The 26,817-nt window shown below is 50.7% G+C and overlaps 2 protein-coding genes and 1 long non-coding RNA gene across 6 annotated transcripts; 1 reads left to right on the top strand and 2 right to left on the bottom strand.

The window, feature by feature from the left end:
• The first annotated feature begins 748 nt into the window (after nucleotides 1–748).
• LOC103674066 (cytochrome P450 2D15) lies at nucleotides 749–5,034 on the top strand. The gene is made up of 9 exons (XM_040637091.1): nucleotides 749–937; nucleotides 1,598–1,793; nucleotides 2,365–2,517; nucleotides 2,616–2,776; nucleotides 3,200–3,376; nucleotides 3,546–3,687; nucleotides 3,915–4,102; nucleotides 4,546–4,687; nucleotides 4,786–5,034. The coding sequence occupies exons 1-9, from the start codon at nucleotides 749–751 to the stop codon at nucleotides 4,962–4,964; spliced, it is 1,527 nt and encodes a 508-aa protein (XP_040493025.1). The 3' UTR covers nucleotides 4,965–5,034.
• An 881-nt stretch (nucleotides 5,035–5,915) lies between these two features.
• LOC103674067 lies at nucleotides 5,916–14,553 on the bottom strand. Of its 4 annotated transcripts, none has more exons than XM_008702930.2 (10): nucleotides 14,402–14,553; nucleotides 13,262–13,965; nucleotides 11,787–11,825; nucleotides 11,019–11,062; nucleotides 10,486–10,562; nucleotides 7,261–7,326; nucleotides 7,111–7,149; nucleotides 6,725–6,892; nucleotides 6,388–6,430; nucleotides 5,916–6,068 (listed from the first exon to the last, which is right to left on the bottom strand). In XM_008702930.2, the coding sequence occupies exons 3-10, from the start codon at nucleotides 11,816–11,818 to the stop codon at nucleotides 5,947–5,949; spliced, it is 591 nt and encodes a 196-aa protein (XP_008701152.2). In that variant the 5' UTR covers nucleotides 11,819–11,825; nucleotides 13,262–13,965; nucleotides 14,402–14,553; the 3' UTR covers nucleotides 5,916–5,946. The 4 variants fall into 4 exon arrangements, with proteins under 4 accessions (XP_008701152.2, XP_008701151.2, XP_040493561.1 ...); XM_008702929.2 differs by having other exon boundaries at nucleotides 5,916–6,430; nucleotides 13,262–13,675; nucleotides 13,774–13,965; XM_040637627.1 differs by lacking the exon at nucleotides 6,725–6,892.
• Nucleotides 14,554–14,556: 3 nt separating this feature from the next.
• Nucleotides 14,557–23,828, bottom strand: LOC121104441. Its single transcript, XR_005836778.1, has 4 exons — nucleotides 23,773–23,828; nucleotides 22,840–23,499; nucleotides 21,233–21,269; nucleotides 14,557–14,593 (listed from the first exon to the last, which is right to left on the bottom strand). It is a non-coding gene; the product is annotated as an uncharacterized LOC121104441 (long non-coding RNA).
• Nucleotides 23,829–26,817: the final 2,989 nt, after the last annotated feature.

The following is a 26,817-nucleotide window of genomic DNA, read 5'->3' as shown; positions in this document are numbered from 1 at the left end:
GTGTGTAAGGGTGCATGCGTGTAGAGTGTGCGCGGTTTTGTGAGTGTGAATGCACGCCTGTGAGTGTCAGGATGTGAGCATGTGGGTAGTGTCTGCGATTGTGTGAGCGGTTGGTGATCGTGTGGTTTCTGTTGTGTTGAGTGGACTAGTGTGAGGTGAGGGGACACTGAGAACTTCATTTCCATGCCCTCCCCCCGCACCTGGTCCCTCTGCTCCCTGTGACCTCCCTACAGCACTGGGCAAATGCCAGTGACCAACTTGGGAGGCGAAAACCACTCGGGAAGAGGCAGGTAACATGAGAGGGCAAGGACGTGTTCTGGGAACAAGGCCGTGACCACATTGCGGGGTGTTACCCAATATGACAGGTGGGTGGCAGGATCAAGTCCAGTGACCCCTGGTTAGCAGAGCTGCAGAGGCAGGCTGAACGGGGGCTTCATCATCTCTCCCCTACCCCCACCCCCCTGCCCTGGGTAAGCACGCGGAGAGGCCCAGGAGGGACAGGACTCCCGTGGTCCTCCCTGCACCTGACCTTCCCCGGCCCCTCCCTGCACCGTCTGGCAACACAGCCCGCCCGACATGTTGACTCCAGGCAGAGGGCAAAGGCCAGTCTCAGCTCCCTTTAGAAAGCGGGGCCGGGCTGGAGGAGCTCGCCGAGTGTGGGGAGAGCGCCCTGTCTTGCTGGTCTGGGTCCCTGCTGTGGTGAGGGCCACCCGTGTGCCCGAGGAGCACAGCGGGTGCTGAGGCGGCCATGGGGCTGCTGACCGGGGATATGCTGGGGCCGCTGGCCGTAGCCTTGGCCGTCTTCCTGCTCCTGCTCGACCTGATGCAGAGACGCGGGTGCTGGGCTGCCCGCTACCCGCCGGGCCCCACGCCGCTGCCCCTGCTGGGCAACCTGCTGCAGATGGACTTCCAGAACACACTCAGCTACTTTGACCAGGTAATGAAGGGGGGGGCAGCAGAGATCCTGGGGACCCCCCCCGGGTGGTGGCTGAAGCCACAGGGAGCACAAGGAAGTGGGTTGAGAGGAGGAGGCAGGTTTGCAGGGCTGACTGCAGGAGGGCCTGTGTGCAGGGCCGGAAGGACAGTGTGGATTTTCCAAACAAAGGTCAGAGAGAGCAAAGGCCTGGAGTGGAGTGTGGACTTGGCAGTGGATTTGAGATCCAGCTGGACAGCACTTTAATTAGGTGACCTGGGTCCCTTCCGATAGCAGCAGGAGGAAAGGTCTTGAGAACAGGGGAAGGAGTCTGGACATGAGCCCCATTTAAATCAGGAAACCGAGGCTGGCACAGGTAGAGTGACAGGTTCGGCTCTTTTGCTGCTGTGGGTCCTTGGGCCTCAGTGCTCACCTCTAGGAACTTCAGTTTCTTCGCCTGTGGGGTGGGATCCTCACTTGGCCCGGTGACAATTGGTGACCTTTGCAAAGTCATAGCTGGGAGGGGTGATGCAGCATCAGCCCCTCCCCCATAGAGAATGTGACCCCCACGGTCAAGAGGCCAGATCTCGCCCTTGCACCAGAGCGCTGCTGACGACCCGGGGTGCCCCAAGGCTAGCGCCGTGAAACAGAGGCCTGCAGCCTGGTGGGCACCCGGCTTGACGAACACCCTCGACCGTTGGCCTGCAGCTGCGACACCGCTTCGGAAACGTGTTCAGCCTGCAGCTGGCCTGGACGCCCGTGGTCGTGCTCAACGGCCTGGACGCCGTGCGCGAGGCACTCGTGTGCCACAGCGAGGACACAGCCGACCGTCCGCCAATGCCCATCTATGAGCACCTGGGGTTCGGGCCGCACTCCCAAGGCAAGCGGAGGGTGGGGGCAGACCGAGGTCTGGCCGGGACCGGGCCAGCAGTGACTCAAGCCCCGGCGGGCCCACGCGGGGCAGGATCGTGGACGTGCAGTGCAGGGAAGAGGCAGCAAATGTGGAGGGGCGGCAGGAGGAGGAAGGAGTTGATGCCAACTGCCTGGGTGGGACGCGGGAGGATGAGGGTGGGGCCTGACCAAGACGGGTGGGCCCAGGGCTCTTGGGAGCAGGGACAGGAGGTCAGGGTGGGCGGGAACGAGGAGGTCGAAGTCAGTGTGGGCGAGGCAGGGGGCGGGCCAGGACTTTCCCTGACTGCGAAGGAGTCAAGGTGGGCGGAGCAGCAGAGTGGGGCCAGCACCTGCCCCCAGCGGGCGAGCAAAGCGGGCAGGCAGAGCGACCTGTCCCCAGCGGGAAGTGGGTGTCAAAGTGGGAGCGAGTCAGTGGGGGTGGGGGGCAAGGTTGGTGTGGGCTGGCGGGGGCCGGGACTGTGAACAGGGCAGGGGAGGGGCCTTGTGAAGGGGAGGGGCGGTCACGCCAGAGCCCCGCCCACGGCCCCGCCCCGCCCCAGGGGTGATCCTGGCGCGCTACGGGCGCGAGTGGCGCGAGCAGCGGCGCTTCTCCTTGTCCATGCTGCGCAACCTCGGCCTGGGCAAGAAGTCACTGGAGCAGTGGGTGGCCGAGGAGGCCTCGTGCCTCTGTGAAGCCTTCGCCGACCATGCCGGTGAGTGTTGCGGCTGAGGGACGCAGGGGACAGGGATGGAGGGAGGGGCCGGGGAAGAGGATGGAGGCGAGCCGCGGACCCGCCCCGTCCCCTCTCAGGACGCCCCTTCAGCCCCAGAGCCCTCGTGGATAAAGCGGTGAGCAACGTGATCTCCTCCCTCACCTTTGGGCGCCGCTTCGAGTACGACGACCCGCGCTTCCTCAAGCTGCTGGACCGACTGCAGGCGGGAGTGGAGGAGGACCAGGGCTTCCTGCACGAGGTGCGGGCCGGAGGCGCCAAGGAGCCCTGCAGGGTGGGGAGGAGCGCTCGCCCTGAAGTAGCCCCCGGAGGAGGGGCTGGGCAGAAGGGCCTGGGAGAAAAGGCATTCCAAGACGGAAAACCTGGAGGTGGGGAAATGCCAATCGAGGGAGATGGCAGGGGCGGGCCCAGGGTCAGCAGGCCGAGGAGAGGGGCTAAGGACTGCACATCTCCTTCCCTGGAAGCCGCTAGAGACCATGAGGTCTGGGTTTTAGATTCATCGTCCTGGGCCCCGGGCCAGGAAAGACGATCAAGGCCGAACTTAGGGAGGAACCGTGTCAATGGTGGGGACACTCTGGGGCTGAGCGGACACCCTGGAGGCCTCGGGGACCTGATCAAGGTGAACGCCTGAGCACAGGAAGGTCCCCCACCTGTGGCCCAACAGTTCCTGAACTCCATCCCCGTGCTCCTGCGCATCCCTGGGCTGGCCAGCAAGGTCTTCTCGGCACAGAAGGCCTTCATGGCCCTAACAGATGAGCTAATCCAGGAATGCAGGATGACCTGGGACCCGACCCAGCCACCCCGAGACCTGACTGACGCCTTCCTGGAGGAGATGGAAAAGGTGAGGTGTCAGGGACAATGGTTGTGGGTCGAGAGCCCCATGAATCAAGGCCCAGGAAGGTGGGGCCCACGTATCAGCCAGTGATCAGTGATTACTGATGGGTGCGGGGTGGGCGGCCATGTGGGGCTCCTTCCCTCTGCCCCAGAGCTCACCTGTCAGCATGGCCCAGGCCAAGGGGAGCCCCGAGAGCAGCTTCAATGATGAGAACCTGCGCATGGTGATATCTGACCTGTTCGCTGCTGGCATGGTGTCCACCTCAACCACACTGACCTGGGCCCTCCTGCTCATGATCCTGCACCCGGATGTGCAACGTGAGCCCACCGTGGGGCCGGGTGGGATGGATGAGGGAGGGGAGGGGCCGGTTGGGGCCCCTTGAGCTTGATTTGGCCCCCCCAGAAGCTCCGAGCAGAGCTTGGTTAACTTAACCTCTTAACTCAGAGGTTAGAGCTGCCCGCACGTGGGCACAGCATCCACAGGAGTCAGGCAGAGGTCGGAGCCCAGACCCCGGCTTCTGGCCACTGTGGGAATGCCTGTCCAGGACGCGTCCAACAGGAGATAGATGAGGTGATAGGGCGGGTGCAGCGACCAGAGATGGGGGACCAGACCCGCATGCCCTTCACCATGGCCGTGGTCCATGAGGTGCAGCGTTTTGGGGACATCGTCCCACTGGGCTTGCCCCACATGACGTCCCGGGACACTGAAGTGCAGGGCTTCCTCATCCCCAAGGTAGGTCTGTGGGCCTCCCTCACCCGTGCTCAGCCCCACCTCCAGCCTGGCAGGCCCAGCAGGGCTAAGGCCAGGGAGGGCCCGGGCCCCCAGTTCGCATTTCCGCAGGCCCTGGCTATCCCGGTGGGGGCGGGGGGGGGGTGAGAGCAGTGGCAGGGCCGGCCCTGTCCCTTCAGGCCCCTGGGGAAGACAAACTGAAATGTGCCACAGGGTGTTGCAGGAGCCTGTGCACAGGGACGGGTGGTAGCGTGGGCGCCCATGCATGGTGAGGCGCTCAGCCCTACCATGGGGACAGAGCGGGTGCCGAGAAGCTTCTTGGGCTAACGGGTTACTTGAAAGAGTCCGGGTGTGTGCCAGGCAGAGTGTGCGCCCATCCCTGTTGGCGGCAAGGGTCTGGGCGTCCCGTAGCCCGGACCCCACTCATGCCGGGCATCTGCTGCCAGGGGACAAGAATTATCACCAACCTATCATCAGTGCTGAAGGACGAGAAGATCTGGAAGAAGCCCTTCCGTTTCTACCCTGAGCACTTCCTGGATGCCCAGGGCCGATTCGTCAAGCAGGAGGCCTTCATGCCCTTCTCCGCAGGTGCCTGGGGTGCCCGACTCACTGACCCCTCCTGAGGGAGCCTGGGAGGGTGGGGCCCAGGCCCCCGGGCTCACGGCGCACCCCCGGACCCCCCACAGGCCGACGCGTCTGCCTCGGGGAGCCCCTGGCCCGCATGGAGCTCTTCCTCTTCTTCACCTGCCTCCTGCAGCGCTTCAGCTTCTCGGTGCCTGCCGGGCAGCCCCGGCCCAGCGACCACGGCGTCTTCTCCTTCCTGGTGGCCCCGGCCCCCTACCAGCTCTGTGCCGTGCCTCGCTAGACGGAGGAAGCAGCCCCCCGCTGGCTCCTCAGTGGGGCCTCATGGGCAATAAACCAGTCGGGTGGCTCCATCCTGGCTTCTGAGTCCCCTCAGGGTCCTCTGGCCACGATGGGGCCTCAGCAGCCTCCCCAGGGCCAGGCCCCGCCCCTGCCTCATCCATCCTTACCTTGCATGTGATCCCATTTGAGAGATGGGGATACAAGGGCCAGAAGCACACAGCTTACCCCTAGTTACCCGCAGGGACGCAATACTGGCGGCGTGGGTTAGTGACAATGTCTCTACTTAGGCCCTGGCTCATGCCAGGAAGAGCTAGAACAGGCTGCTGTGAGCTCTCAACTGGACCCTGGTGGGGATGGGGAGGGCCCCACTCAGCCTGGACACCCACATCTCAGGTCCAGTGCCACCCACCCACCCCACAGGCCAGCAGCTCCACCAGCACCACCAGCTCTTCTGTCCCACTTCGTCTATGACACCCCCAAAGACCGTGAGCCTGTTAGCCTGGAACCCCGGCCAAAAGCAGGACTGCTATTCCCCCGTCCCCACCCCCACAATCGGCTTGTTCTGGACTGAGCACCTGGGCAGCACCCGCTTAGCCTGGTCTTGGGCAGACCCCCTGGTGCATTTAGGGAACAGCCTGGGGACCAGAGACACTCAGGTCAGAGGCGCCCCACTCCCCCAGGCCTCTTTTGCCAGAGGACACCCCTCCGCCCCATACCCAACAGCATCCCCGACAGAGGTCCCACCAGCACCTTCGAAATGCGCTCAGGACATGGAGCTCCCCAGCTCATTCGGGGAGCTTGCTCTGCCCCTCGGCACGGGGTCGGGGGGCCCCTCCAGAGTACCAGCTGTTGTGGCGGGGCTCAGGTGCAGCTTGTCAGGGCAGGGAGTGTGGACAGGGCCTCACTGGGTTTAGGTGGAGCCCCTGAAAGGAAGCAGCTGGGCGCGCAGAAGCAGCAAGTGTCTGGATTTATTGGATACTTGGTCATTCGTGGTTCTGAGTCTTCGGGATCTCAGGGGCTGGGAACCAGTCCAGCCAGAGCTTCCTCAGGAGCTGGGGGACCCAGCCCCCAGGCCTTTCCTCCTTGTTGTCCCCCTCAGACGCCTCTACAGGGCACAGACAGGCAAGCCCTGTGGGTTCCTTGCGGGGAGGACCCTTCCCCAGGGCCGGGGCACCCTCTGACACTGGGGGAACAGGCTGGCGCTGATGAAACGCTTGCTACTCCCCCAAACCAAGGGGAGAGGCCTCAAGCTCCTGCCGACCAGGAAGGAAGCAGGAGGCAGCCGAGACATTCAGGGAGGATGGGGCGTCTGGCTACCTGGGCTTCTTCCCTCCCCTCCCCAACCCAGGGCCAGAGGCCTGAGAGAGGCCGCCCGCTGAGCTCTGCAGGGTCCCGGGGCAGCGGGGCGGGGTCTGCCGTCTTACCAGAAGCGTATACTGCAATCTCCTTTCGGACCTTTGTGTTCTCCTGGGAAGAGAGACGGGGCACAGTGGTGGGACGAGACAGATGCCACCTTCCACAGACGGGGGAGGTCAGGGGAGGCAGGGTCCGGACCCACTCTCCGCTCACACCGTGGCCGCTGCCTCTCCACCCCATACGGCTCCTTGCTCCACTGGGACTGCGAAGGCACTTTGGCCCCGTGGTCTTGCAGGTGCCCCATCCCCCCCAAACACTGCCCTCCCCCCGCCCCCGCAGTGTTCTGGGGCTTCGTGGTAGGGCCCGTGCTGGGGACAGTCCAGTCGGGGCACCAGGCTTCCCTACCTCCCAGCCTGGGGTCCCTGCCCCCTCTTCCTCCTCAGCCACCGCCTTCACAGCAGGACCCGGACTGGGGCTGGCTGCTTCCTTCGCTGGGGGCCTCACCTCCCCTTCATGCTGAGACCAGAGCTCAGTCTCCTCCTTGGGGGCAGCACCGCTCTTGGGGGGCATGGCCTATGGGGGAGGCAGGAGGGCAGAGTATGGACAGAAAGGCCCTCAGAGCGCCTCCTCCTGCCCCGGTCCCCACGCCTGCAGTGTGTACCTTCGGTCTCCCAAGGAAGGCCTTCCCTTCCCAGCCCACCCTGCCACGAGCTGGGGTGCCTCTGGCCCTTGTGGAGCTCTGACAGAAGCAAGCCTCAGCCCCGGGCCCTGCCAGGACGAGCCTCACTTACCTCAGACGCTTGCTTCTTCCCGCCCTTGGCTCTGCGTCTCTACGGAGGGAAACAGGGGAGGTGACTCGCAGCTGGGAGGGGCCGGTCCTCTCACTGGACCTGCCCGGGATGCCCACTCCAGGGGAAGTGGGGTCCCCAGCCCTAACCTACCTGAGTGGTCACAGGGTAGCACTTATCCGTCGGCCCCCACACCGGCCTTAGGGTCTCCCCTACGAGCTGCACGACAAGGAGAGAGCAGAGGGAGGGAAGGCTGAGGTGACACACGGGCTCACTAGTTCACTGGCAACGCTGCACACTCAGGCGCCACCCGCAGTCCAGGAAAAGTTCAAACAAACAATAACTGAGGTCTTTAGAAAGTTAAAACTTGGCATTCGTGAAACAGGAATAGGCTCTGAAACAGAAATGTTCAAAAAATCTCTAGTTCTTGAAAACAAAAATATGACAGAATAATGGGAATAAAAAATCCAATCAAAGTGTAGGAGGGAAAGTTGAAAAAACACTTTTCCCGGAAAGAAAGAGAGAAGAGATCGGGAGCTCCCACAGCTAACTCATAGATCTTTCTGAGAGGGAACAGACAACACACTGAGGTGGCAGGGAGAGAGATCAGAAAACTACGTCCCTGTTTTATCAAGACAATTTCCCAAAGATGAGGGACACGAATTTGCACAAGAGAAGGAATCACCAAGTGTCCAGGACGATGGATGAAGGAGATCACCCCAGATTTGGTCATCAATAAATCTCAGAACATGGAGGACAAGGAACCCAAAAACTTCCAGAAATACAAGAAAAAATTCTGTTCTAGGAATTCAACTTTCCTCAGACTTTTCCTTCAAAGTCTTTGAAACCAGAAGACAATGAGGATTTTCAAAATCTATGAGAAAAATATTTCTACTCTAGAATTTTATACCTACCCAAACTCTTAGTCCATTACGGATTACGACTGTTTCAGACATGTAATTTCTCAAGACTACCCCTCAGGAAGCAGAGGTTCCCCTAGAGCTTGTGCTCCATCAAAATAAAGGAGTGCCAGGGGCTCCCCAGAGCGACGAGAAAGGGAGGCCCCAGGACAGCTGAGCTGCCAACTTCGAGGGCATCCTGTCCGTATGGGGACACGTGGGCCCCGTGAGATATGGCTCTGTGAAAACTATCAGATAAAGCACCTAATTTGTCTAAATGTACTGCAAAGAGATTAATATTTTTGGCAGAGAGCCTAAATTAATTGTAGGTGGAGAGAAAACTAACAGAAAAAAGAGGCAAAACCCAAATCACACGCCAAGAGTAACCACGGCCCACGAGGGCACTCAGCTAGGAATACGGTTCTCACAGTTTCAAGATGTCAGCCCTCAATACTGGTCTCACAGAAATTATGACAGACACCCCCCGAATGGCCAAAAACCAACGGCGAGTGCCGGAGCAGATGGGGAACCGCCGGAAGCTCACATTCGAGGCTGGTGAGCGTGTGGAACGGGCAGCAACCACTCTGAAAGTCGTGGGGTCTTACCAAACTAAACGGACCCCGACTCCATGACCCACCAGCCCTGCTGCGGGTAGTGACCAACGTGAACAGAAAACCTATGTTGACACAAAACTTATAAATGAATATTTATAGTGGGTTTTTTAAAAAGATATTATTTATTTATTTTAGAGAGAAAAAGCATGAATGGGGGAGGGGCAGAAGGAGAGGAGAGAGAATCTCAAGCAGATTCCCCACTGAGTGCGGAGCCCGATGCAGGGGCTCGATCCCACGACCCCGAGATCATAACCTGAGCGGAAACCAAGAGTCAGACACTTAACTGACGGAGCCACCCAGGCGCCCCATAATGGCTTAATTGTAATTGTTCCCCAACTAGAAACACCCAAATCTCTCTTCGGTGCTGAGCAGACGAACCGCGGTCCATGCACACGACACCCGCTCAGGAAGAAGGAGCTGCCGCTGCGCTCGTGCCCAGAGGGGCCTCAGGTGCACCAGACTCCGTGAGAGACCTGCCCACAGGCAGGATGCCTCCACTCACGGGGCAGTCTTGCAAAGGGCAAACTATAGGAACATTCCTTGGATGCGGGGGGTCGGGGAAGGGCTGACTGCATGAATCTGCAGGAATTTTTCAAAGGGATGGAACTGCTTTGTCTTTCGGTTGTGGTGGGGGTTACCCAGCTGCCAAGCAAGAGCCCACTACAGCGGAGGGAGGACTTAAAAGCCCCAGTGACAGAAAAATCAGCAAAATGGCCACAATGTTATTTAAAAGATTTTAACGATTGCAAATGTCATTACTCAGATGAGAAATATCACGATCCAAAAACACGGCTGTAACTACACCGGGAGGCTGGAGGGACAGCTTCTGCTGTAGGGATTCACTGGCTAATGTTTAAATCTGCAAAATGAAGACAAAGCAGGATAAGCTTGCGATTTAGAAACCTGGGAAAATCAAAGCTCCAGCGGGAAGGGCTGGAGGCTGGGATCGCGGGTGGGGCACAAGGCAGCCGTCTGTTGGTTTCAGGTCCTGAGACTCTGACGCATCACACTAAGTACATGCCTGTCTTTGATGACAGTAAAACTTCGTTTAAGTGGAAATGTGACCAGTTACTTTAAACAACAACAGCAACAAAGAAAGGAAGCAAAGTTGGGCTCCGTGGTCTCCACGGCTCCTGCCACCGCGGGCCTTCTTAGGGGCTCCCCGCCTCTGAATGGTCAGCCCCACAAGGTTAGCGCATACTGGTCAGTGCTTCTGGGCCGCAGATGGCCTTGTCTCTGCGGGAACCCCCCTTCCCAACGGCACTGTGCAGAGAGCGGGAGGCCTCCGGAGATCAGGGATGTGGTTCCGTGCTGTCACCCGGGGCGGCCTGGATCCAGTCACCGTCCCCCTGGGGGCCTGCTTCCCGCCTACAGAAAGTGCGAGCTGCTGGGCGGCTGTGAGGTTTACAGTGACCGAGCAGATGGACAGCACGGAGTCCAGCACGTGGCCTCGGTGGGCGTCCAGCATCCCCCCAGGGCTCGGAGCAGAGGCTTCTGCCCCAGGTTCTTGGACCTGGGACCTCGAGGAGAGTATGCAAGCCCCGGCAGGCGTCCTGCGCACCACGACCTCATCCACACGTGAGCGCTGAGCCACGTTCCAGAGCTACTCACATGAATGAGGGATCATCTGCTCCTTTTGGTTTGTGGACACCACGGCCACAGAGCCCTGCGCTGACCATACAGCCAGCCCGTGACGGATGGAGCCTCTGTTTGAAACACAGTGAGTTTCTGCAGAGCCCTCACGCACGCACATATGCACGCACGCACGCACGCACACAGCTGGTTAACAACCGGGGTCAAGGAGCATGACCTCTATTCAGGCTACAGCGAGACCACCCTGGCCTCTAGGCCTCCACGGGGCTTACCTGGGAGGGTTCCCCAGCAATCTCATGGTCGGGGGCTGGCTTCCCCACAGACCCCTGAAAATAGTAGTACACCACTCCTGCAGGTGAGGGAAGAAAGACTCATTAAAACATTCAAGAGTGAGGCAATTACTTTACAATGTCAGGATTTACAGTATACCAGAAATCGTATCCTTTTAAACTAAACTGGTAATGAAAGACTCTAGGTATTAAAATATATGAGAGGATATGTAATTTTTCAACAGGTGTGCAGGCAAACATTTAAGATCACTGCTATAGGACAAGAAGTTGTGAGGGTTTGGGTTCGTGGGTCTTCTGGGGAGGGGGCAGGATGCGTTTCCAGTCAAACGTGTGTTCAAATCCATGTCACTAGGGAGGTACCGAGGAAGGAAAGGGACAGAAGGGCAGCCTTGACTCTGAGCAGCACTGCCAGTCCCTGGGAGCTGGGGTAGGCAGCTGGAGAGTGGGGTGGCCCTGAGGTAAGAACCAGCCCCCCACCCCGTCTCCTGCCATGGTCCCAGTGCCCAGGCCCTTACCTGCAAGAATGAAGAGGTGTGCTACGTACAGGGGCTTGTAGAGCCTGGAAGGAAAGCGGAGTTGAGGGTAAGGCTGGGGTGTCTCGTGCCCTCACTGGCAGGTGGGGACCGGGTTTCTCCCACTCCAAACCCCAGAACCAACTCCCCCAGCACGTGTCCGACACTGTGGGTGAATAAATCCCTCAGGTGTAACCGGGCTGGGCTTAGGCTCCCCGCTGCCCCGCGGGCCAGGCTCTGTGTCTCCGCCTATGTTGGGAGCCAGACTCGGAGCCTGGAGCCCGGAGGACACTCCCTTCCCCTTTCCCTTTGCACCTGTCTTCCTGGGATCACCTTGCCTTCCCAGCCAGAAAGCAAGGACCCGGCTCGGCTGGGCACTCAGCGCTGGATCAGCTCTTCTCCCCGAGGCCCTCCAAGGCCCCCCTACTCTGGACTGACAGATCCACAATCCGGATCAGAAACTGTACCCCCATGACTCATCCTCTGGGACCCCTCCCCTGCCACAAGCAGAGCATCTCGACACTGCCGGGACAGTGGCTCCGTGTGTACGTGCACACACGTGCACACACACACACGCACACGCACACACACACATAGGCAGGTCCCACCTGCCAGGATCAGGCCTGCCACTCCAACCCTGAGTCCCAGAGATACTGGAACAGTCAAGGAAAGGGGAATAGAAAACCGTATTTTCCTTTCCTCTTAGACCCAAATGGGGGTCCCCCTTCCTGGTCACTCGAGGCACTGTGGCAGGGCCCATCTAAACTTTACCTTTCTCTCTGGCAGCCCAGTCCAAACACCATTTTCAGTCTAAGAAGAAAAGATGGTCAACGGTCAATGCATGATGCAGGCCTGGGATCCCGTGTTCCTGTACCAGGTGGCTTACAGGCAGTGCGACGGGCCAGAGGCGGTCAGGGAAAGGCCAGGACCTCCACCCGCAGGGCTCAGCCGGGGCCAAACTCAGGAAGGACTGGGTTAGCACTGGGAGGTTGGAAAACGCTCAGGAATTTCTCCCAAGACTTCAGAGTTCCAAACAAAAGCTGGTTTGAATGCCCTCAGAGCTGGAAAGGCAGTTCTCAAGAGAATTGGGATGGGGAGAGGGGGTTGGGATAGGATTAAGGAAGAAGGTAGCACTCTGTTGAACCTTTGGTGTAAAATGACCCCACATATAGGTGACTAGTTATTTCAGAAATGCTGTGTAACAGGAACTATTTGAAAGTGTTCGTTGTTTTTAATCATTATTATTTACTCTTACAATTTAGGGAGTCCCAGGGGAGATCCTAGCCTCCTCAAAAAGACCCCCTCTGTCTGAAATCCCACCAGCAGGGTCGAGCTCCATTCAAACCGAGGCCACGGTAAAGTCAAGGTCTCCCATGTGAGCTGGACCCGGCGCGGCCTAGGGAGCCTCTGCTTCCCAAGGGAGCTCCTTAGTCTGCCCAGGGACAAGTTCAGAATCTCCCTTTAACCCTGCTCCCACCTCCACCTGCCCCACACTCAGCAGAGAACTCAGGCACCCCCAGACGGGAGTTCCTCTGCTCTCTGCCACCAAACCCACCCATTCTCTGCTCCCTCCTCACGGAGGCGGAGGCCCTGGGCTCTCTGGGGCTGCCTCGCTCTGTGCTCTGTTCCATCTGGTCTTTTCCCGCCCAAGGGGTTTGGGGGCCCCCTTTCTCACTGGTATATTCAGCCTTTCCTTCTCTTCTGGCTCCTAATCAGCATTTCACACATCGCTCATCTCTTCCATTAAAAAAAGGCCTTCTCCCTTGAACCAGATCCCTTCCCCGGTGGCCTTTGTAATGGCCCCCTATCCTCCACCCTGGCCCCCAGCTGTCTGCCCTGGGTGTCTTCACTCCTCTCCGCCTCCCCTCACTCCACAGCTGCCTCCGTCTGTTCCTGGCCCCGCAAACCTCCAAAACCTCTCCCACCAAGGTCACCAGTGCGCTCTGAGCCACCAAACCCCGTGGGCCTTTGCCAGGCTTGGCTCACTTCACCTCTCTGCAGGGCCCTGCGCGCCTCCCTTCTCCCGATCGCCTTCTCTGAGAAACCCACTGGCAACGTACTCGACAGGAAGCTTTCTAGTCATTTATAAGTTGGTGTGAGCAAAGTTATCAGGCTCTTTCTGAGAGGCGGTCTGGAGGAGGAGAGGTGAGTAAATGGGTCCTGAGGGAGAGAAGAGGGAGAAGGGGAATGCCAGGTAGGAAGGGATGCGGCAAAGGGAAGCTACGAGTTGTCAAGACGATTTTCACCTGCTTGGCTGCTTTCCTGAGGACAGCCTTCGAGCCCGCTTGCCAAAGCTGCCAACCTCGATGATGTCAGCGACCTGCAGGGCCCCCTCCGACCATATCAGTGTCCAGGCAGTGTCTTCCTCCCCTCCCGTCTGGCTCCAGAATCGAGTGAGAGAAGGGCACCGGAGCCCAGCTAAGTCTGGGAGTGCAGGGCCCAGCCCCTCCCTTTAGCAAGGAGAGTGGTCTCTGTGTGTGACATCATGTCTCCGGGGGCTTTGTGACAGGACAGCCCCTCCAACTGTGGCCACAGCAGCGTGTCAGGTGCCTCAGGGTGGCCTTCAATCCCCACCAGGCGAGGCAGCACCTCTGTAGCTGAGTCCCTAGTTCCATTCCGTGCCACCAGAACCGACGGGGTGCCAAGTGACGTGCAGAGTCCTGTAGGGACATGAAGACATAAAGGCCTGTGAGACTCAGTCTTGTCACATAGCACAGTAAGGGAATTTTCTGAATCCAAAACAAGAACACAGCCTAACCATTTCTGAGTGTCATCCATCCATTCAACCAGTGTCTGCTGAGCTTCTGTTTGGGGCCAGGAGAAATGCTGGCTCAGGCCGTGATCTCAGGGTCCTGGGATCGAGCCCCACATCAGGCTCCCTGCTCAGCATGGAGCCTGCTTCTCCCTCTCCCTCTGCCACGCCCCCTGCTTGTGCTCTCCAGCTCTCTCTCTGTCAAATAAATAAATAAAAATCTTTTTAAAAATAAAGTAAAATAAAATATTAAAGTCATTTATAGGGGAAGCCTGGCTGGCTCAGTTGGTAGAGTATTCGACTTTTGATCTCAGGGTTGTGAGTTTGAGCCCCACATTGGGTGTGGAGCCTCCTTAAAAAAAGTCATTTCAAGTATGTTCTTTGACCACAAAGGAATTAAATTAGATATCGGTAACAGAAAGACCCCTGGAAAATCCCCAAATAAACTAAAACAACATACATTTAAATAACGCACAAGTGAAATAAAAAATCTAAAAGAAAGAAAGTATTTTGAACTGAATGAAAATGAAAAAATATCAAAATATGTGGGATGCAGTTAAAGCGGTACATAGAGAAAAATATCACAGCACTAAAATATCTGTATTAGAAAATAAAAAATGTTTCAATGAATTACCTTAGTTTCTTCTTTAAGGAACTGGAAATGGGGGGCGCCTGGGTGGCTCAGTCGTTAAGCGTCTGCCTTCGGCTCAGGGCGTGATCTCGGCGTTATGGGATTGAGCCCCACATCAGGCTCCTCCACTATGAGCCTGCTTCTTCCTCTCCCACTCCCCCTGCTTGTGTTCCCGCTCTCGCTGGCTGTCTGTCTCTGTCAAATAAGTAAGTAAAATCTTAAAAAAAAAAAAAAAAAGGAACTGGAAATGGAAGAGCAAATAAAGCCCAAAGTAACCACAGGAATTGAAATTAAAAAGACTAAAGTGAAAATAGTTGAAATAGAAAACAAAAAACAATAGAAAAAAATCAGTAAAACCAAAAGCTGGTTTTGTGAGGTCAAAAAAATGTCTAATTCTGGGGCACCTGGGTGGCACAGCGGTTAAGCGTCTGCCTTCGGCTCAGGGCGTGATCCCGGCGTTCTGGGATCGAGCCCCACATCAGGCTCCTCCGCTATGAGCCTGCTTCTTCCTCTCCCACTCCCCCTGCTTGTGTTCCCTCTCTCGCTGGCTGTCTCTATCTCTGTCGAATAAATAAGTAAAATCTTAAAAAAAAAAAGTCTAATTCTGTAAATAGACTAGACTAGAAAAAAATAAGATACAAGTGATCAATATTAAGAATGATTAAGGTAACCGATGACACAGATTCTATAGATACCAAAATGGTAATAAGGGAATATTATGAACATGCCACACCAATAAATGGGACAATGCAGAGGAAATGGAAAAAATCTTTAAAAGACAAAAAATACCAAAGCTCATGCAAGAAGAAATACATAACCTGATAACACAGTATCTATTAGAGACATTAAATTTACTTAACTTTCCCACAAAGAAAACTCCAGATCTTTATGGCTTCACTAGTGAATTCTACCAAACTTTTCAGGAAGAAATAACACTAATTCTACACACCCTTCTAGAAAAAGAGGAGGAAATACTTTTCATCGTATCATATGAGGACAGCATTATCTGATATCAAAACCAAAGATGACACAAGAAATCTATAGAACAACATCCCCCATAAACACAGAGGCAAATATTATTAAGAAAATCTTAACTTGAGGGGCTCCTGGGTGACTCAGTCGGTTGAGTGTCTACCTTTGGCTCAGGTCATGATCTTGGGGTCCTGGGATCGAGCCCCATGTGGAGGGGGGGGTCTCTGCTTAGCAGGGAGTCTGCTTCTCCCTCTCCCTCTGTGCTCTCTCTCTCACTCTCTCTCAAGTAAATAAATAAAATCTTTAAAAAATATATTTAAAAAGAAAATCTTAACTCAAAACTAACAACATATAAAAAGGATAATACACAATATCAAAGGAGTTTATCCTCAGGAATGCAAGGTTGGTTCAATGTTCAAAATCTAATCAACATAATTTACCATATTAACAAACTAAAAAAGAAAAAGCATATGATTATCCTTATAGATACATAAAAAATTTTTTGATAAAATCAACATCTGTTCTGAAAAACAAAAACAAAACCAAAAAACTCCCAGCAAACTAGAAGGAGTTGGGAACATCTTCAACCTGATGAAGGACAGCAATGAAAAACTTAGTGCTAACAATATACTCCGGGGTAAAATACTGAATACTTTCCCCCTAAGTTCAGGAATAAGGCAAGGATGTCTGCCTTCATCCTTTCTACACGATATATTGGAAGTTTTAGACAATGAACTCAGTCAAAAGAGAGGAGTAATTGCCCGTTTTACCATTAGTAAACCTACCATACTCCTGAAAAGGGCAATGATGTCAATAATAAAGCGTAACATCAAACTTCCCCTACCCTAACTATCTAGTCCAATAACCAACTTAACATTTGAAAATCTGATTTATTACCACTTGCCAATTTTTTTCCTGAGGTCAAACTCTATACTTTGAGTAACACATGTCCAGAGTCAGAGCCTTATTACTGCAGTGATTCAGCACTATATACATATATTCCAAAAATATATATCTTATAATACTGTGTCCATTTCATAAAAGAGCTGTAACATTTTCCTCCATCGATTTTTGTAGCAAATTGCAAATAAGACAAAAGCCTTTCACTTGCAAATATATCATAATGTTGCTCATTGATTAAACTAATGTTTTTCAAATTTGGTCATCAAAATCAGCCATTATAAAAGATGACCACTTCTTTCAATGAGCTACAAAACTTAACATAAAAAGAAAGAGAGAACAGGAGAGACAGAGAAAGAGAAGTAAAAATCAGCCAGATTGGAAAGGAAGAAGTAAACTGTCTTTATTGTGCAGACAACATGATTGTGTATAAAATCCTATGGAATCATACAAAAATCTACTATAGTTTAGCAAAGTTGAAGGATACAAGATTGATATATAAAAATAAATTATATTTGCTGTGAACATAAAACTACCCTAAAAAATAAAGTATATTTAAAAATTTAAAAAGTCAGGGACACCTGGGTGGCTCAGATGGTTAAAGTTCTGCCTCTGGCTCAGGTCACGATCCCAGGGTCCTGGGATGGAGCCCAGCATCGGGCTCCTTGCTCAGCAGGGTGCCAGCTTCTCCCTCTGCCTACCACTCCCCTGCTTGTGCTCTCTCCCTCTCTGAAAATAAATAAATAAAATCTTTAAAAATTTAAAAAGTCAATCATATTTCTATATAATAGCAATGAACAATTAGGAATTGAAATATTTTAAAATACTATTAATAATAGCATCGAAAATATGAAATATGTAGAGAAAAATTTGACAGAAGACATGTGCAAGACGTGTACACTAAACATGACAAAACACCTCCGAGAAAAATTAAAGAAGATCTACATAAGTGAAGAGATATACCGCAGTTATGGATCAGAGGATTCGACATTGTTAAAAATGTCAATTCCAACCTCAAACTGATCTATAAATTCACTGTAAGTGTAATAAAAATTCCAGCAAACTTTTTTGGATTAAAACCAATATGCTGTATCTAAGGCTCATACAGAAATGTGAAGGACCTAAAATAGCCAAACAATTTTGAAAAAAAACCAAAGTTGGTCAGCAATCAAGACAATATGAAATTGTTGATGTCAAGACAGATGGGACAGAAGAGTCCAGAGGCACAGCCTTATACTGTCGATCGATTTTAGACAAAGGTGCAAATGTAATTCACCAAAGGAAAGTCATTTCAATAAACGGTCCTGGAGAAAGTGGATATTCATATGGAGAAAAGTGGACTCTGATTCATATCTCACACCATGTACAAAAAATAACTCAAAATTAATCACAGACCTAAATGTAAAACCTAAAACTATAAAATTTCTAGAAGAAAACATAAGAGAAAATCTTTGTGACCATGGATTAAACTGATTTCTGAATATAACACCAAAATCATGATCCATCATAGAAAAAAACTGATATATTGGACTTCATCAAAATTTAAATCTTCTCTTCTAAAGACACTATTAAGAGGGGCGCCTGGGTGGCACAGTCGTTAAGCGGTCTGCCTTCGGCTCAGGGCGTGATCCCGGCGTTATGGGATCGAGCCCCACATCAGGCTACTCCGCTATGAGCCTGCTTCTTCCTCTCCCACTCCCCCTGCTCGTGTTCCCTCTCTCGCTGGCTGTCTCTATCTGTCAAATAAATAAATTTTTTTTAAAAATAAATAAATAAAGACACAATTAAGAGAATAGAAAGACAAGCCACAGACTAGGAGAAAATATTTGCAAATTACATATCTAATAAAGAGATCTGTCTAGAATATATAAAGAACTCTCAAACCTCTCTTCTATAAGAAGAAAACAAAGAACTGATTTTTTAAATGGGCAAAAGATTTTTTTTTTTTTAAAGATTTTATTTATTTATTCGACAGAGATAGAGACAGCCAGCGAGAGAGGGAACACAAGCAGGGGGAGTGGGAGAGGAAGAAGCAGGCTCATAGCGGAAGAGCCTGATGTGGGGCTCGATCCCGGATCGCTGGGATCACGCCCTGAGCCGAAGGCAGACGCTTAACCGCTGTGCCACCCAGGCGCCCCTAAATGGGCAAAAGATTTAAACAGATATTTCACCAAAGAAGAAAAACAGATGGTAAATAAGCATATGAAAAGACTCTCAATATCACTGGTCACTAAGGAAAGAAAATCTAAATTAAAACCATAAGATATCAGTCCCTACCTACTTAAGACTATCTCAAATTAAAAATACTGACCATATCAAACATTGAGGAGAAGTGGAGTAACTGAAACTCTCAACCACTGCTGATAAGAATATAAAATGATATGACTGGTTTTTGGAGTTTGGAAGTTTCTTTAAAAAGAAAAACATACACCTACCGTGTTACCTGCCATCCCATTCTAGGTATTTACCTGAGAAAGGAAATGTGTTCCATACAATGACATGCACACAAATATTCATAATCACTTTATCTGTAATAGCTCCAAAGTGGAAACAACCCAAATGTCCACGAACAGGTAAACAAACAAATTGCAGCCTATCCATATAATGGAATATACTCAGCAATAAAAGGAATGGACTTCTGACCCCCATAACAATAAGGATGAACCTCAAAATAATTTTGCTGAGTGAAAGAAGCGGAAAAAGAAGCATACATGCTGCATGATTCCATTTATATAAAAGTTTACAAAATGCAAATAACGTTTTCGTGACAGAAAGCAGATCAGTGGTTGTCTGGGAGGGAGCTACAAAGAGGGAGAGGTGGGATGGAGGGATTACAAAGGCACACGAGGAAGCTTTTACTGGTGACAGATATGCTCATTCTTTTCATTGTGATGATGGTTTCCCAAGTATATATGAAAATCTCAAATATCAATATCAAAAGTTTGTGGTATGCCAATTATACATCAGTAAAGTTGGGGGGGTTGTTGTTGTTGTTTTTTTTTTCAGGTTTTATTTATTTATTTATTTAGGAGAGAGAGAAGGAGCAGGGCTCCAGTTGGCTTTAAAAAGAGTAAAGTTAGGGTGCCTGGGTGGCTCAGTTAGTTAAGCGTCTGCCTTCGGCTCAGGTCATGATCCCAGGGTCCTGGGATCGAGCCCCACACGGGGTTCCCTGCTCAGTGGGGATTCTGCTTCTCCATTTCCTTCTGTCTCTCCCCCTACTCATGCTCTCTCTCTCTCTCGTTCTTTCTCTCAAATAAATTAAAATAAACTCTTTAAAAAAAAAAGAGTTTGTCTAGACTTTAAACATGGTAAACATTCTGTAAACATTTAAACAGGTACTCATATAATCTTCAAAAGAACCCACCTCAACTCCTAACAGAACAAATATAGTTATTTCTTTGTAAGGTTAGGAAACAGATAAAAGGGCCTGTGAAAAGAAATGGCCAAAAGGAGGAATTCAGCACCATGATTCAGAGCAATCCATGGTGTCCTCTGCAACAGTTACCTCCCCCCCAAAACAGAAGCAAGCTAGAAATGTCCTATTTTGTATTCTCAACAATATTCAAGAAGACACCGTATCTATGTGTAATAGATACAGGCCAACAGTTAAATTTGATATTTTTTAAAAAGGTTTTACTTTTTAAGTACTCTCCACACCCAACACGGGGCTTGAACTCACAAACCCGAGATCAAGAGTCATACGCTCTACCAACTAAGCCAGCCAGGTGCCATATAATAGAAACTGTGAATAGCAGGTTGGATGCTATAAAAAAACAACTGAATAAGTGCATTAAAAGACCAAGAAATTCTCCCAGTACACACAGGCAAAAGATAAAGAATAGAAACATTGAGAGAAAAGATGAGCGATATGGAGGACAAACCTAGAAGACTGGTCATCAAATAGAAAATAGCAGGAGGAAGAGAGCTGAGGGAGAAGCAATGAAATAAAACTTTACTTCTTCAAAGTAAAGGAAGCCTTGACTCTTAATCACAGGCTTTTAGATTAACTTAATGAGGCAAAAGTAATACTAAGTATACATATCCTGGTAAGATCTTTTAATTTTAAGGATAAAGAAAACATTAAGGGGGCGTCTGGCTGGCTCAGTCAGTGGAGCAAGCAACGCTTGATCTTGGGTTTGTGAGTTCAGACCCCATATTGGGTGTAAAACTTACTTAAAAATAAAATCTTTTTTTTTAAAGATTTTATTTATTTATTTGACAGAGATAGAGACATCCAGCGAGAGAGGGAACACAAGCAGGGGGGGTGGGAGAGGAAAAAGCAGTCTTCCAGCGGAGGAGCCTGATGTGGGGCTCGATCCCGGAATGCCGGGATCACGCCCTAAGCCAAAGGCAGATGCTTAACGACTGAGCCACCCAGGCGCCCCTAAAAATAAAATCTTAAAAAAAAAAAAAAAAAGGAAAGAAAGAAAACATTAAGGTGGCGTGGGGGGACCAGATTACCTAAAAAGAATAAAGACTCAGAATGGTATCAGAATTGCCACACACAATACTGTCAGAGGAAAGTGGAGTAACGTTCTACAGAGTTTTGAGGGGAAATGATTGTGACTCAAGAATTCTATGCTGAGCCTAGTCAGCTTTCAGTGTCAGGACAACAGGAAGGTTCTCAGTGGCCCCACCCAGACACCAGCCTGCCACCTGCACACTGCCTCTCTCTCTCCCACCTCACACCACAGAGGTAAAAGAATGTAGACCTGAAAATAAATCCATAATAGTTCTGGAAAACAAACAGTGATGTCCTGTTACACTAGAAGCTATAAGAAATCCCTCAGAAATGGGAGGCAGACAGAAGGAGGTTGGCAGAGGAAACGAAAGCACAAAATACAGGCAGAGAGCATCACCGCGAAAGCTGGAAGGTCTCTGGGGGTCTCTGACTGTTCATCAAAGTGATAGATCTGGGGAGCAGGACAGAACCCCATCAGGATAACTGACTGGGGGACTCACGTGAAGCAGAAAGGTGACAGACTTCCTCTCTCCGCACCTGTGGCAAGCAGACAAAAACAGAGGCATCAACCACCAGGTGAGAGCAATGCATGTGAGGATTGCCCAGAGAAGTGCTGGGGGGCTGGTAATGAATGCCCAGCAGGAATGGGGAGTCCCAGCACCCTAAAGTCTAACCACAAGTACAGCCTGACTAGCAATGTGCTTTCATGACCCTACACGGGTGAACAGCACTCCACGATAAATAAAAGCATTCAAGAAGAGCCTATGGAAGTATTTTTAAAAAGAATATGTTTGCAACCTTGGAGTAGAAGAGATCTTCTTACAGATAAGACACGGTGGGGGGGGCAGGGGGTCGCGCCTGGGTGGCTCAGTCGGTTAAGTGCCTGCCTTTGGCCCATGTCATGATCCCAGGGTCCTGGGATCCAGCCCCACACTGGGCTCCCTGCTCAGCGGGGAATCTGCTTCTCTCTCTCTCTCAAATAAATTTTAAAAATCTTAAAAAAAAAAAAAAAGACACAGGGATGCCTGGGTGGCTCAGTCAGTTAAGCATCTAACTCTTGATCTCAGCTCAGGTCATGATCTCAGGGTTGTGAGATCAAGCCCCACATCAGGCTCTGAGCTCAGCATGAGTCTGCTTGAGATTCTCTGACTCCCTCTCCATCTGCTCCTTCCCCTGCTCTGTCTCTCTGTCAAATAAACAAAATCTTTTAAAAAAAATAATTAAGACACAAAATACTTAGACTATATAAATATTTAAACTTCTATATGAAAAAGCCATCGACAAAGTTGAAAACAAACGAGAAATGGGGTATTTGCAGTATATATCGCCAAGATTAATATAGAGACTACAAAAAATTCACCTGCAAATCAACTGGACAGTGAAATAGAAAAATGGACAAAGAATATGAAGAAATAAAAGTGGCCACATGAAAAGCAGCTCAATTTCATTAGCAATCATGAAATTTTTTTTTTAAACTATTATCTTTCTCCCCTCAAGTTGCTAAAACTGCAAAACTGACAATATGAAATGCTGAAGTGGGTCCAAGGACTTCAGTCGCCGAGGAGAGGGCAATCTGGCAATATCTGCGTGAAATGCACACGCCTTTAGCCTCAGCAGTCCTCCTTCTAGTTACCTGTTCCAGAGAAACCCACTCAGGCAGGCTTAAATGAGGCATGAATGAGGATGTCCCTTGCTTGCAATAGCACAGAGCTGGAAACCACCTAGATCTATGAATAGGGGAACAGCTGAGATATGAAATAGGATCTATCCACATTACAAATTCTTTCCAGAACTAAAATGAATCAGATCTAGAGAAACTGAGAGAATGATCTTGGAGACGTTTAGTGAAAAAAGTAAGACGCAAAAGAACAGGCTATGGTAGAGGCCACTACACACAACCCCCCCAAAACTTCAGCCCACAAACTCAGACGTGCAAGAAGTAGTGAAACAGCACACTTGCTCACTGTTCTGTAAGAGGCACACTTCTTTGTTGTTATATATTGTTGGAGCATTTTAAACTCCGAGCCCTCAACTCAAGTTGGCGGGAAATGAATCCTAAGTCACTCCCGAGGCATTGTTGCCCCTCGCCCCCTACCCAGAATTTTACCCAGATTCCAGGAGTTCGTGCGGTGAGTGCCAAGGCTCACGAGGGCAAGGACTGTGTCCCCATCTCCTTTATGTCCTCTGTATTTGGCTCCGTGGCTGTCGGAGAACGCCACTCAGGAAATGTCTGGGAAATGCACACCGTGGTCACACGGAGGGTCAGCGGCAGGGCCCGAAATCCCGATTCCTGCCCACTACTCTCTGCTGGTGAGGACTGGGTTTTCGGCCCATGCTTCGTGAGGTCTCCCGCCCTAGGCGGCAACCTGCGGTGATAAGGTTCATTTCAGAGCCGGCCTCACAGGCACGTAACGTGTGCGGTCGCAGGGGGCCCTGTGCTCAGAGGTACCACACTCGGTGCATCGCCCGCTTCCTACTGAATATCGTCGGAGGAGACCGAGCGGAGAGTCGGCATTCACCTTTGACCACAGGTAAAAGCAACCTCCCTCCCACGGTGTCTGTGGAAGCCACAAGGGGGAGGAGCAGTAGCGAGGCACTCCGCCCTTACCGACCAGAGAGGTGTAAGAGGAAGAAGGTCTGTAGGCAGCCAGAACTCCCACTCCTGCTAATTACTGTGAGGGGCCCCCTTAGTGTCGACTAAGGCCGAGTGGGGAACCTGGACTTCTTCCCCGACTCGTAGTACCAAGGAAGCGCTTCCATTTCCCTGCTGGAGTGGCGTCAGGGAGGGGAGGGGAGGGGAGGGGAGGGGAAGGGAGGGGAGGGAGAAAAGGAAGGGAAGGAGAAAAGGAAGGGAAGGGAAGAGAAGAGAAGAGAAAAAGTTTAAATAAGATCCGGGATCTCTTAACATAATACCCAGAATGTCCAGGTTTCGATAAAAAAAATCGCTCATCACACCAAAAACAAGCAACAGTTTAAACTGCCAGACAACAACAAAAACAATCAAGAGTTGCCGACAGCAAGACGACAAAGGCAGACGTACCTGCAAACATTTTAAAGCAGCCGTCGTAAACATGCTTCAACAAGCATTTATGAACCTGCCCGAAACAAAATAAAAAAAGAGTCTCAGCAAAGAAACATTAGATAAGGAAGGGCGCCTGGGTGACTCAGTCGGGGAAGCGTCTGCCTTCAGCTCAGGTCAGGATCCCAGGGTCCTGGGATTGAGCCCCACATCCGGCTCCCTGCTCAGCAGGGAGTCTGCTTCTCTCTCACCCTCTGCTTGCCGCTCCCCCTGCTTGTGCTCGCTCTCTGTCAAATAAATAAATAAAATCTTTTAAAAATTGTTTATTTTATTTATTTGAGACAGAGAGAGAATATGAGTGGGGGGAGAGGGGCAGAGGGAGAGAAGAGCGAGAAGCAGACTCCCCACTGAGCAGGGAGCCCAACGTGGGGCTGAATCCCAGGACCCCGGGATCATCATCTGAGCTGAAGGCAGATGCTCAACCGACTGAGTCACCCAGGCGCCTCTCCACTGACTTTTGATAAAGGCGCAAAAGCAATTCCGTGGAGAAAAACTGGCTTTTCAACAAATGGTTCTGGAGTAATTGGACATCCACAGGCAAAAAAAAAAAAAAAAAAAAATCTTTATCTAAATCTAACACCTTATACAAAAGTTAATTCAAAATGCATCACATACTTAAATGCAAAACATAAAGCTTTTAGGGGAAAAAAATCATAGAAAATCTTCTGAACCTAGGGCTTGGCAAAGGGTTCTTCGATTTGACACCAAAAGCACAATCCATAAAAGGAAAAAAGTTGATAAATTGGCTTTCATCAAAATTAAACACTTTTGCTCTGTGAGAGACCCTACTGAAAAGATGAAAGGACAAGCTACAGAGGGGAGGGAATATCCGCAAACCACGTATCTGACAAAGGACTAGAATCTAGAATATATACAGAGCTCTTAAAATTCACCAGGTAAACAAACAACCTAATTAGAAAATGGGCAAAAGACATGAAAAGACATTTCAGTAGAGAGAATATAAGATGGGAAATAAACATTTAAAAGGATGTTCAACATCGCTACCCACAAGGAAAATGCAAACCAAAACAACAGTGAGGTACCCCTACAAATCCACCGGAATGGCTAAGACACAAAAGTTGCGGCACCAGCGCAGAACAGGATCCAGAGAACCGGACCACCTGCGTGCTGCTAATGGGAATGTAAGATGGCTTAGTCACTCTGGAAAACAATTCAGTGGTGTCTTAAACAGCCAAATAGGCAGCAAACATATGACCCAGCCGTGCTGCTCCCGAGCATTTATACTACAGAAATGAGGACTTCTGTTAACGCAAAAGCTATACACAACCATTTGTAGCAGTTTTATTTATAAGAGCCAAAAACTGGAAACAACTCAGATGTCCTTGAAGGGGTGGGTGGTTAGACTGCAGTATATCATGGAATAGATACCACGGAATAGAACTCAGAAATAAGAAGGAACAGGGGCGCCTGGGTGGCACAGCGGTTAAGCGTCTGCCTTCGGCTCAGGGCGTGATCCCGGTGTTATGGGATCGAGCCCCACATCGGGCTCCTCCGCTATGAGCCTGCTTCTTCCTCTCCCACTCCCCCTGCTTGTGTTCCCTCTCTCGCTGGCTGTCTCTCTCTGTCGAATAAATAAATAAAATCTTTAAAAAAAAAAAAAAAGAAAGAAAGAAGAAGGAACAAACTGCTGACACACGTAACAACCTGGATGAATCTTGAGAGTATTATGCTGAGTGGAAAAAAAAAAAAAAAGCCTCTCCAAAAGGTTATGCACTATATAATTGCATTAGTATAACATTCTTGAAATGACAAAATGGAGTCCCTTTTTCAGAGACTAAGAAGGGGGTGGGGGAAGGGAAACATGAGGGATCCTTATAATGGGAATGTTCTGGATCTTGATTGCATCAAGGTCAATATCCCGGTCGTTCTATTGTACTATCGTTTTACAATATGCTACCATTGGGACAGACTGGGTAAAGGGCACACCTGACCTTTCTCTTTTATTTCTTATACGTATGAATGTACGATTATCTTAAAAGTTTAATTTAAAATGTGTGGTATAACACAGGGAAAATCATAAAAGCTGCTTTCCCTTCCCTTTAGGGACCAGAAAGAAAAGGCCAAGTAGGCAGCAGTGTGTGGCTGTGTTTCTGGACCCTGATGAGTCAGTTCCTGGTTTTGCCTCCATCTGGGGGCTCCATGATCCCCTACGCCACTGGAACTCAAAAGACCCTCTGCTCTTACCTCTGACCCTAAGGTGGTCTCCAGGAGGAAGGACACAAATAGATGTTGACTGTTTTAGATGGAAGAACTTTAAATCAAGGCAAAAGTGGGAGGAGGGAGGGAGTGGCAGAAAAACACTGAATAAGAAATTCGGGGATCTAGTTCTCACTCCACTATCAACCGAACAAGTCTCCTAAATGCCAAGGGTTTCAATTCGACTCAATTTAACATTCACTGGGTACCAAGGACAGTGGCAAGAGGGGCTGGGGGTCGTGGCTAGCCTTTAATGCACAAGTATGTTAATACCCCTCTCCCAATAAAGTCATATTCTTTGCTATAGAATATTGACATTTTTCTTCATTTGGGGTAAAACATACGATGTAAGTAAAACATAGGGGCTTAGATGCAAACACAGGATCAAGAAAATACGCTGGATGGGGCGCCTGGGTGGCACAGCGGTTAAGCGTCTGCCTTCGGCTCAGGGCGTGATCCCGGCGTTGTGGGATCGAGCCCCACATCAGGCTCCTCTGCTATGAGCCTGCTTCTTCCTCTCCCGCTCCCCCTGCTTGTGTTCCCTCTCTCGCTGGCTGTCTCTATCCTGTCAAATAAATAAAATCTTTAAAAAAAAAAAAAAAAGAAAGAAAATACGCTGGATGCACTCCGCTCCCCCCACCCCCACAAGCCTGCTGCCCTCCACTGGCTCTTCACTGGAATCTACTCTGTGTCACATGTTATAAGGATTGAGGCTAAAGAAAGTTAACAGGATTCTCATAATCTCATCAGTAGACACTTATCAAATATCCGTCTGCACAAACATCTTCT

Source organism: Ursus maritimus, unplaced genomic scaffold (genome assembly GCF_017311325.1).
Source record: "Ursus maritimus isolate PB19 unplaced genomic scaffold, ASM1731132v1 scaffold_21, whole genome shotgun sequence".
In the NCBI taxonomy this organism is placed as follows: domain Eukaryota; kingdom Metazoa; phylum Chordata; class Mammalia; order Carnivora; family Ursidae; genus Ursus; species Ursus maritimus.
This window is presented reverse-complemented; position numbering and strand designations above follow the sequence as displayed.